This window comes from Homalodisca vitripennis, chromosome 5, assembly GCF_021130785.1.
Source record: "Homalodisca vitripennis isolate AUS2020 chromosome 5, UT_GWSS_2.1, whole genome shotgun sequence".
NCBI lineage: Eukaryota > Metazoa > Arthropoda > Insecta > Hemiptera > Cicadellidae > Homalodisca > Homalodisca vitripennis.
Genome location: NC_060211.1, coordinates 182224955 through 182236744, shown reverse-complemented (window position 1 = coordinate 182236744; position 11790 = coordinate 182224955). Strand labels below are relative to the sequence as shown.

The 11790-nt window shown below is 31.6% G+C and overlaps 1 protein-coding gene across 1 annotated transcript; it reads right to left on the bottom strand.

Annotated features, from left to right (window-relative positions):
* Positions 1 to 5273: 5273 nt before the first annotated feature.
* Positions 5274 to 11529, bottom strand: LOC124363285 (nucleoporin NDC1). The gene has a single exon (XM_046818503.1). The coding sequence runs from the start codon at positions 11180 to 11182 to the stop codon at positions 9398 to 9400; it is 1785 nt and encodes a 594-aa protein (XP_046674459.1). The 5' UTR covers positions 11183 to 11529; the 3' UTR covers positions 5274 to 9397.
* Positions 11530 to 11790: the final 261 nt, after the last annotated feature.

The following is an 11790-nucleotide window of genomic DNA, read 5'->3' as shown; positions in this document are numbered from 1 at the left end:
TCTCATGGCAATAATAAACTAATACTCAATGTTGATCAGCTGTTTGGCTAAACATATGACTACCTATCAGAGTTACAGTGTTGCCACAAAAAAAAAAAACGGTCTCATTCCTTTATTGACAGATTTGTACATACATTTTTAATCTTGGTAGAAACAATTTTTTTACACAAAATAATTTTTCTCGTGGTTAAAAACAGCATGCTGATATATTTGACAGTGTTGCCAACTCGCAAAACAAATTTCCCTTAACAAATAATTATTCAATTTGTGTTTCAAGAGTTTTTTTTTTGTATTTCTTAAAATTAAATTTTGTAGTTATATGATAGTTTTACATAAAAAATTGGTATTTAATTGCTCTGATTTTGTAGATATATCCGTATCTGCCCACGAAGGGTTAAAATACACCATATTTGTATAATGGTACCGATTGTTAAGGATGTTCTTGTTCCGCAACCTTCAATGTGTTAACTCTTTGTACACTATGAGCAATCTGTAAATAATCTAGGACACATCTTCAGTCACGAGTTATTTAATGCTAGAAAGGGTTAATTAATGTATCTGATTTAGTCATTCAATTAGGTAGCTGGTTTTTTTATGTTCAGAAGCCGGTTTTCAATTGTGTTATGTTAACTATTTTGTTATTAGGTGTGATATTGAATTTATTATATAAGTCATACAGTTGTGTGAGTAATATGTATTATCATTGATACTTTACTTCTTACCCATTAGATGCTTGGTGTGAATGAATATAAACTACTGTTTTTCCCTTTTACTATTATAATTTGATTTCAGATCAGTTATATAACGGTGTACTTAGTTTCATATTAGTATGTTTTGAATATATTAACAAATCTTATCACAAAATGTTGCAACGGTTTACTAAACATTCCAAATTTGGTTACATTTGTGGCACCAGTAGTGATATCATTTTTTCATTGGGAGTGGCGATGGCCAAGTTCAGATCCTGTCTGTGATCTTTGCACTTTTTATCAGCACCATCGACCTTGTACTGTATCGACTTTCCCCCTTTTATGTTTGGTAAGATCCTCACACAGGCCAGTGGCTCATGAGGATAGACAGAATAAGGTTTAAAAGGGGATTGGCCTCTCCTTAAAAAAAAATGTTCCTGGTATGGCCATTGAATCACGCTGCAAGTGTTAGAATGAGACTCCTCTCCTTCTGTGCTCTGGTGACATCTGTTCATGATCTATTTATTACATTTTGCTTAGCTTGTTTGTTTATCTGAGAATTTCCAAACAGTATGTTAATCCAGGCAGGTTGTGTTTGCTCTGCTTGAGACAACTACTGGAGATATACCGAAAACATTCATTTAAATGGGGTTTTGTACTTAATCTCAATGTGTGTTATATGGTTTTGGGGTCTTGAATCAATTACTACCTGAATCCTGAGCAGTATTTATGACATCAGAAAATGCCAGTGCTGAACTTGCATTCCGTGACCTAATACGGTACAGAGGAAATCATCATAATGCGGCCAACGGTTCTGATGCACCAGAAAAAGAAAGTCTTATTAACCATAACGTGAAATGTTTTTGTGTATAAACTATAAATTTCTACATTTTATGGTCTGTTTTGAAATTGAATGGTGGAACATTATGTATGAGTGCACACGTTACTCAAATTTTCTCCAGATGATGAATATACAAAAAGTCATCCAATGTCTTGCTTAGTTCATATAACGATAATGTTATAGTTTTCTACACATAACGTAGCAACGGTGGGAAGGGTTTATTTAATTTGAAGGTTGAATATGGAATCTGACACTGTCACAGACAACCCTGGAATTTAGAGTCATGTTCATCTGAAGATCCAAAAAAGTTGGTGACGAAGAAGACCAAAATGGATTTCAGACACTGAACTAAGAGGAAGGTGGACTGGAGTTAAAGTAAACATTCACATTGAATCAACCCTTCCCACCATAGCTATGTTGTGTGAAGAATACTTGATTGCTCCACCGTGCTTAGAGATGTCTATCACATCGTAGTGCACTCAATTTTATACCTGACGAGACAATGAGAATACCTCTTCACCTAGATTACAATATGTTTTGTAGTCTGGGTGTCTCTGATGTCAAAACGATGTAAAGGTTATTTTGAGCTTTTTCATCACCGCCTCTTTTTGGATCTCTTCAGACGAACATGACTCCACATTCCAGATGCTGCACTAAGAGGAAGGTGGACTGCAGTTAAACTCAACACTTACAAAGTTACGGTGTTGCAATTTGGCATGAATATCTCAAAATGGTGTTCAAAGTAAAAAATGTTTGTAATAGTTTCAAAAAGGTGGATGTTTTAAGAATTTCATACTAAATTGTACAAAATTCAATTTAAAAAAAAGTGATATCGAAAGAGAAGATGTAAAACCTTTATCTCAACAGAAAAAGTGTTGTAATTATTAAATAACTAAGCTAATACATTTTACTTCATATAATAACCTCCAGAATGATGTATAGGAAAAAACAAATTAATAGCAGGTTAAAAACCACGTGTTTTGAAAAAATATGAGTTTTATGACAAATTTCAGAGATCAAGAAAACAATTATATTTTGCCTTACAAATCAATACTGAAAACACTGCATTTAACAAACACTACCTATAGCTATATTAAATATCTCTGAGATCATTTTTCTGTTATAAATGGACCCATCAATAATGTTGAATTTAACCATGGTCAAGAATTCAGTTTAAGTCTAGGATGTGAGAACCAGTTAGCACTGTATAAATAAGCATACAACCTGGTTGTTCTTGAAATTGATCGTCAGCTACGTTTATTATGGTAGGAGGTTGAAATGAGAGCGTATGAAAAGGATTTAAAAATATGAAACGATAATTTTTTCTCTGATTATATTTGTCCTAGCTTGGTACTCTTAAAACAAACTGTCAGACACATAGTTACATCATTGTCAGACTAGATAAAGTAACTGAAAGTCGCCACCTTATTGATCAGCTGGTGCCAATTTAACATTTATTTAGATCTCCGACGGTTGGTTTAAAGTGAATCAAACTAAGAGAAATATGATCGGAGAAAAAGATTTTTATTTCACATTTTGAACCCTTTTTATACCTCTCGTTCCGACCTCTACCAAAGCTAGTACAGCTAGCTGATGATAGAATTTTTCTTGATGGCTATACTGATTTCAAGAAAACCCAGGTTGTATGCAATACAAATTAGCTCTTGCCCTATTTGGTTTCTACCTTATAGTAGTATTAGCAAATAGAGCCAGGTAGTCATACCGCAAGCAAACACTTACAAACTTACGAGCGTAGAGGGTTGGAGCCACTTCAGCATCTGCCGTTTTCTGCCTCAGGTTATTCAGTTATGTCTAAGACTAATGACTAACCAATACTTTATGATAATTTCTGTGTATTTTACGTTGTTAGGTATCATTTTTCTAGCTATGATGCTTACAATTTATATATACAGGGTGTTCACAAAATGGTGTCACAAACTTCTGTAAGTGATAGTACTCATAATTTCAAACAAAAATGTCATATAAATATAGGCCGAAAAATGTCTCGTTTAGCCGCCATTTTGTATTAAAAAATTAGATCTCCAAAACTAGTTAAGCTAAAGAAACCAATTTTGGCATATAGGTTTGGATAGGTAAGAGAAAAATTAAACAAATAATTGTACTATTTACTTTAATATTAAAAAATGGAATCTTTTGAAAATGTTTAGAGTCAAATAACAAAAAGTATAGTTATAAAAGATTGACTAGACGGTAACTCTTTGAAAAATGTTATTACAATTCCAACGGTACTTGTTTCAATGCAAAATCCGTCACTACATAAGCGAGCACAACTACTTTAAATGTACACTTACACAAGCCGGGAGCAGCAAACATTTTGTTTTATGATGGACATTAGCTGCTGTTTTACATAGGTTATACAATTCTACAACAAAATCCGTCAACGCATAAGTGAGCACTGTCACTTTAAAGATACGCTTGCACAAGCCAGGAGCACCAAACAACTGATACCTCTCAACTGTGACTGTGAATAGAGCTCATACTTTTTATAATTCAATTCGTAATATTTATGTGTATGTATTACATAGGTACTTTATTATCTTCTGATATCTAACAATAATTAGATAATGTTATGCAATAACAGATCAAGTACCAGTTTTACCAAAGTGCCAGTTATTGGTTCTATCTGATGCAGAATTTTGTGAGCGTTCTAGAAAAACAAATTTTAATTTTATATTTTTATAAAAAGGAAAATATTTTTTTAATTTAATCACCATATAAGGTTTATTTAGTTTAGACTGTCTTTTTTTGTATTGTATATGTAATTACAAGAATAAAATGTTTTGAAAATGGTGGCTAGTAAATATGTTATTTTCCATTTTACCTCCGCAAATACGTATGTACCAACATTTTGTCTCATCCTTTCTGTATATGGTTTTTTATTGAGAAAAATTGTATAAAATCTTCTTTAAACGGCCAATATTTTGAAACCACTAAAAATGATTTTTTTTCTCCTTAGTTATAATTGAATAAAAGAAATACCCATGTATGGGCATACCTTTAGAGAACTTGTTATTTTTATGTACACCAACAAAATATGCTTACAAAAATATAATCACAAAAAAGATATACAGGCCAGGAATGATCAGTGTTCTGATTGCAATTACAGTATCACAACTGACTGCAATGGTCAGATATACAGATCAGGAATGATCAGTGTTCTGATTGCAATTACAGTATCACAACTGACTGCAATGGTCAGATATACAGATCAGGAATGATCAGTGTTCTGATTGCAATTACAGTATCACAACTGACTGCAATGGTCAGATATACAGATCAGGAATGATCAGTGTTCTGATTGCAATTACAGTATCACAACTGACTGCAATGGTCAGATATACAGATCAGGAATGATCAGTTTTCTGATTGCAATTACAGTATCACAACTGACTGCAATGGTCAGATATAGATCAGGAATGATCAGTTTTCTGATTGCAATTACAGTATCACAACTGACTGCAATGGTCAGATATACAGACCAGGAATGATCAGTTTTCTGATTGCAATTACAGTATCACAACTGACTGCAATGGTCAGATATACAGATCAGGAATGATCAGTTTTCTGATTGCAATTACAGTATCACAACTGACTGCAATGGTCAGATATACAGATCACGGAATGATCAGTTTTCTGATTGCAATTACAGTATCACAACTGACTGCAATGTTCTGATACATAGGCCAGAAATGATCAGGGAAGCAAAAATTAAACAGTAAACATTAAAGGAATAAAAAGGTTTATTTTACAAAAGTAATAATACATAGCAAAGTCGCCACACATTACAGGCTAAACAGTACTGGCTGATAAAATTTCCAAATATGAATAAATTATATAAAATACATGATTCATTCAATTCACATCAATAAACCAACATCCTACTATGTAAATGTCAAAGTTTCATACTTTCATTAGGCCTATATTAGTTTCTTAATGTCAACACTAAGGAACTAATGTTTATACTGGTTATATTTTAAAACAAAGTATATTTTCAATGACACAACCGTAGAAAAGTTACTGAATTTATTCATTTTATTAACCATTTACCATCAGTTGTACATTTAAGTAGTCTACAGTGAAATAAAAGAATTCTCCAGAAACTGAAAAGCACAAGAGCCTTTGTGAACAGAATGAATGAACAGTACTTGATGGCTAATGCTTACAAAATAACTGAGTTTACGTATGTCTTTTCAAGAAGTGCCTGGACTTATTTCTTATCTTAGTGATAAATCACAAAAAAATAAACTTTGTGGATTATATACTTTGCCTGGCACCTAATATTTTTTGATTATTTTATATATTCCCCAACAAAAATGCTTTCTTTCCATTTGTTTCAATGGCTTAATCACACATCAAAATTATCATCCAAATTGTAAACGTATCCGATTTTTTTATAAATATCGGGAGAAATTTTTAAGGTTAAATAGTATTTTTAACACAAGTTTCCGATGATAAATTTATAAGTTGTACATAAGTTTATGAGGGATTTATAAGCATTTTTAAGATCACAGAAATGTTGAAAACCACGAGCGGTGTGAAAAACCCACTACCGGCAAAAGAAACCTACACAAATTAAACAAGTTATGCAGAATACAAGACGATATTTGTTACAAAAAACTAAGTATTTAATCACATTGACACTGACACCTCCATATTACTTCAAGTTTTACATTGCTTAAAATATGCCACTTGTCACCAAAGGACCTCGTCAAAGTAGAAACTGATGACTATACTGTACAGAAATTTTACTTCGCTTGTAAACAAAAAATACCGTTTGTAGCAAGAGACCATCAATTTATCAAAGTGGGAAATAATTCCGTACTATAGCAAAGTTTTACTTTGGTTACAAGATAACCAAAGTGAAGGAGTAACCTTTCCGTTCCTAAATCTTTTGACATCTAAACCCTGCTCATACATGGTAATGCAAACAACACGACATAGAGTATCTTGTTACCAGAAAGCATTCAAAGCAGTAATTAAAATTGTTCATTTGGGTCCAAACTGAATACTCTTAATAGCCATCATGTCTCACCAATAATCCAAACTGTCAAATGTACTTTGTTTTACAACAGGAATATTTGTTCGTAACTTACAACTATTACAAAACCAAAATTATGAAAACTGGTATAAATGTATATTTTAATAAATTTCTTTAAAAACAGCTCACTCTGAATGCCATGGGAACACCATGGGAGTGTTACTGATTTCTTGTTTCACTGAACGATGGCAAATGTCCGGAAAAATCCTGTTTCCTTCACAATCCTTCCATCGTCAAAAATAACCTTCAAACAAAGAACCATGGGAAAATCTAATAATCAACAGATATAAGAGACAAAATTCAAAAGTTTAAAATATTTTTATATAAACTCAAGAGGCATTCAAACACAAAAACACAACAGATTTTGTTTGCTTCAGAGTAACTGACCTGTTATCCAAATAAATAGAAACTATACAAACTATTTTATGATTGAATCACAATAAGTACAGGTCATTATTAATACAGATATTTTTGTTTATGATATATAATTACCGAAGATTGAACATGTTTCTTAAATCATTCAATGAGTAAAGGTTATTATACAAGGTTAGGCCTAATTAAATGATTATTGATAAGACATTAACCGCAACTAACATGTGTTATAACAAAATAACAATTACACAAATAACATTTAGTTCACAATAACAATTATCGGTATCAACAAAGTTAAGATCACCAAGTTTTGAACTACAGAACTTTGTATAAACATTTGGAATTTTGATGAAGTAGTTCATCTCTCTACCATAAAATATGTATCTCTGATCTTGTTTACAGCAAATATTAGAATACAAGATCTTTTTAGGAATTATGGAAACCCAAGTAACACTTAAAATACCAAAGACTAAGTATTTAAAAATGTATGTTGCCCATTAAAATTTTTTTTGTTGCCTATAAGTAAATTTGTTTTAAATGTTTAAACTTATAATGCATTGTATATTATTAACCCTTTAAGTCCCATGTAATAATGTGGTAAGGGCTTATTCAGACCCTGCAGTATCATTACTGGAGTGTTACGGAACAAAATATCTTTGTCGTCACAAATTCAATCAGTAAAAGAAATGGTATGCATTTACCTATTAATTGACCATTTAGGTTATCGTTATTATAATACACTTCATTAAAAATACAAAGAAATTATTAAATAACTAATCACTGAGGAGTTTTGGTGAACATATTATATTGAAGTATTGTAAATAATATAGGCATAACACATTAAACAATAGGTAGGCTATTGTGTTTTCTTAATTACACCACCAAGTTGAAATTCTAATGAACATTGTTTAGTTATAACCTATCTAGAGAAAATAAATTTAAAACAAATTTATATATTTATTAAAAACAACAGTATCCTAGTATATGTCAGACTAAATAAACGGTAATATAAAACTCGTATCAATAACAACTTTTATAAAATCAAGTATCTCTGTTGTTTTAGAAGAATAAATCCGTACGGAAAAATAAACATTTTAAAACACTTTGAGATTTTACTAAGCAGGGGACAATTTTAAAATTTATTAAGACTGATAGCATGAGTATGGATATATTTGGTTTTTTATTGGACCTGTAATAAGATTAAATGTATCTTTCATCTGGTACTGAATTGTTATAGCCTTAACATGTAGTTTTTTAAGAAGTTTTTTTTTTCAAAAATTCAATTACTCAAGAAGAATAAAGAAGGTGTTAATCAGTTAGTTTTATTAACGACAAGGCAAAAATAAAAATATAATATGATGAGGCTTACATTTAAAAAATCGCCACTAAATTGCATGGTAGACTTTTGTTATTAAATACTAGTAACTAGAGTATGAATTAGGCTAATTAAAGATTAAGTAGAGAAAGTTGATTCTGGAAGTTTATTAAAAATTGAAAGTAATATCTAAATAAGATAGGGAAAAAATCACTGAAGTCTATATTCAGCAATTTAAGTTGCTCTGTACATAATTACTTTAGCCTACTATTTTCAATTAACCAGACTATATCTATATACACTCAACCCAAGGTTTCTACAAAGAGGAATTTTCTTCACTTCACTTCTTTAATCCTAGGAAAGCTTAAATCAATATTTTAGTATCTACGATCATATATGGTACAAGGAAAACGAATGTCACGATTACTTATGGTAACAGTTTTGTAGACTAGGTTCACATAATTGTAAAAATTTCATGAGTTTATTACAGCCTAGGAGTTTTTTTAGGGATTTATAATACATACCGTACCACATAGCAGCTCATTTGGCTGCAGATTATTAAAATCAGATACAAACTTTAGATATAGTAATACCAAGAATTAGATTCTCAAGCTAATGTTTTTAGCTAAAACCCATACTTACATATTCAGAACAGTTACTAGTGTCTGGACTTTGTTTATAATTTGTGTAATTAATTTTATACCAAACACAAATTTCAAATAATTTACAGTGTACAATCGATATAAAATGATTTTTCGGCTAAACTGAGCATAAATGAACACATTCTTTGGGACATATAATTAAATTACAACAAAATTTATACTCAGTTTTGAATTTTCACAATATATGAGTTTTAATAATTAGCTTTCAATAAATGGATGTTTAACTGCTTAAGATTAATAATAAATTGCAATACAGTACTTACATTATTTACCTATGTAGTGAACACTTCAAAATTGGAAGAGAAAATCTTTATAGCTAAACCAAAATAAATTAAACAAGTAGTATGGTAATCTTCATATTATTTAAAACAACATTTTGCTATAATAAAGTTAATTTGTAGTTGAATATAAAACAAACAAAACCAGATATGTTGTTTAGACAACTTAAAATTAACTTTTTCATACCTCCTTGAATGCTATGAAATGGTTCATTTGAACTTCGACATCAACTGGTAATTTAAGGTCTCTGATATAGGGACCAAAATTGACAGAAATCCTATATAAACTTCTCTTTACAGACGACCTTAAGAGGTATTTCATTTGAACATCTAGTGGATCATTTGGAAATGACTTCTTAACAATAAGATTTTGTTTAAAAAGTTTGTCGAGAACTTGTTTTAGGGTAATAATTAAGGTAATTATTTCTGATAAGTCTTGCTGTACAATTCCATACCGGTCTTCAGTCAGAGACGCAGCAGCAAGAAATGCTAAACTCTCCACTGCCCAGATCACTGGTTGGCACTGACACAACAGGTAGTTTATACGAGACGTTGGCGATTCCAAAAAGAAATAGGCTACATAAGGTTTCTTGTACAGTTGCTGCAACTTGGTAATCAACCAATTTTGGACATGAAGGAATGCGATTTCAACACCACTTTGATATTCTTTTGGCTTTACATTGACAATGTCCGTGTTCCCCATGGGAGAAGCAAGTTTCCTCATATTATGGGAATGAAAATGAAAATTTGTGACTTCTTCAGCGAGTGGTTTGGCTACTTCTTTTTCAGTACTTGTTGCTTCCTTCAATGTTTGGTTAAGATCACTTGTAAACTGTTTTACTAAATTTGTACACTCCAGGAAAATACCATTCCACGAATGTGGATGACCACCTGGGTGACTTAAAGTAAAAATTTCTTCTCTTTTCTGCTGGCATTTTGCTGATAGTATAAACAAATCCAGATAACCAAGATGGTGCACTATGGGGATGTTTGATTTTTTCAAAGCATCTATCAAGCTCATACAGTTTTGTGAAGGTGACGTGGCCAAGGTAATAGGAAAGCTACAGTGTTCAGTTAAGTAAACATTGAAAAGCAACTCCATCATTTGTAGTGCTACGATGAAAATTGAAGAAAACAGCCACAGTGAAAGTACAAGATTAATATTCATTAGGCCCGTAATTGAATCAATAGGTTCACTGTCCAGCCTATACAAAGTCAATTCAATGAACTTATTTCGAACATAACCTCCATATAAATAGTACAAAATTAGAAATGTAACAGTAGGTAAAATTGACTCTTTCACAGACTTTTGAATGTTTTGTTTCAATGCAGCCTTCATTCTGTAGAATTTATACTGTTGAATTAATGGAAATGTTAAAGCTCTTGATCCAAACATATAGTCATTTGCAAAGTAATACATTCCTAGCCAAATTCCTCCCAACATCAAGAAGAATTTTCTCTCTACCAGGCAAGTTTCAGAGTTTTTATTCATCGTACTTTCATAACACTGTTTTGTAAGGGATTCGTAAGATTTTCCTGATATGGTAATATAGATCCAAAATATAGTAGCACCAATAACCATGTGTAATAACAACAACAACAAATTTCTAACAGAAAACACTTTACATATCTTTTGGAATCGTGTTGAGTGGTAAATTGGGCCAGTTACGTAGTCCTTTTTGCATACCTCCCCTTGAATGTAAATAACAACGACTAGAGTTAGGAGTTTCAACCAAATACTTAATGAAATGAAAGTTCGGAAACAATTTGCAATCCAAGTAAAAGGATGGAATATATCTAAATTCGTGAAAAGAATAAAAACAAACAGTAAAATGAATTGCATAGCTAGGCTCCATAATACTGCCATTCTCATTCTCCAAACATGAGTTTCAGGATTCTTACTATTCTCCGGCCTCATTGAACTAATAACTGCAGTTTCTTGAATCTGTTTCATGGTATTTAGCATGTTATATACAGAATATTTCAGGCAGAGTTCTTTAACCCAAATACGGAAATATATTTGTATACTTTGTAATTTTAATCACGATACCGGTGGGTTTTCAATGTAGGACATGATTCATAACCTACCTTCTTGAAAAGCACACTTTACAACAATAACCTGTACAACCATTTGAATTGAACTTAAGTTAAATGTTGCTTGTAAAATTCTTTCAGAATAACAGCACACGAAAATATAAAAAAATGTTAGTAAATACGTTTCACAAAACACGCCAACAACAATGTATAAATAACGTTGCCACACGATTCCATACTACTTGCATGATCGACGACGACGATACAGTTCAACGAGAAAGATTCAACGGCCTATATTCCCGCCAGCCAGGCAGCCAGCGTCAGGCGACCGTTACAAAAACATGTGATGTGATTATGATAACTACCAACCATTAGAATTTAATTTGTGAATACTAAAATGCTATATACACTACAATGTAATACTTCTACTATATGTGTGATGACAAATATGGGATCATAGGGAAGTTCATGAATTAGTAAACCTCAAAAGATGGAAAATGACAGAAATTAGTTAGAAAAATATAACAAGACTACGTATTG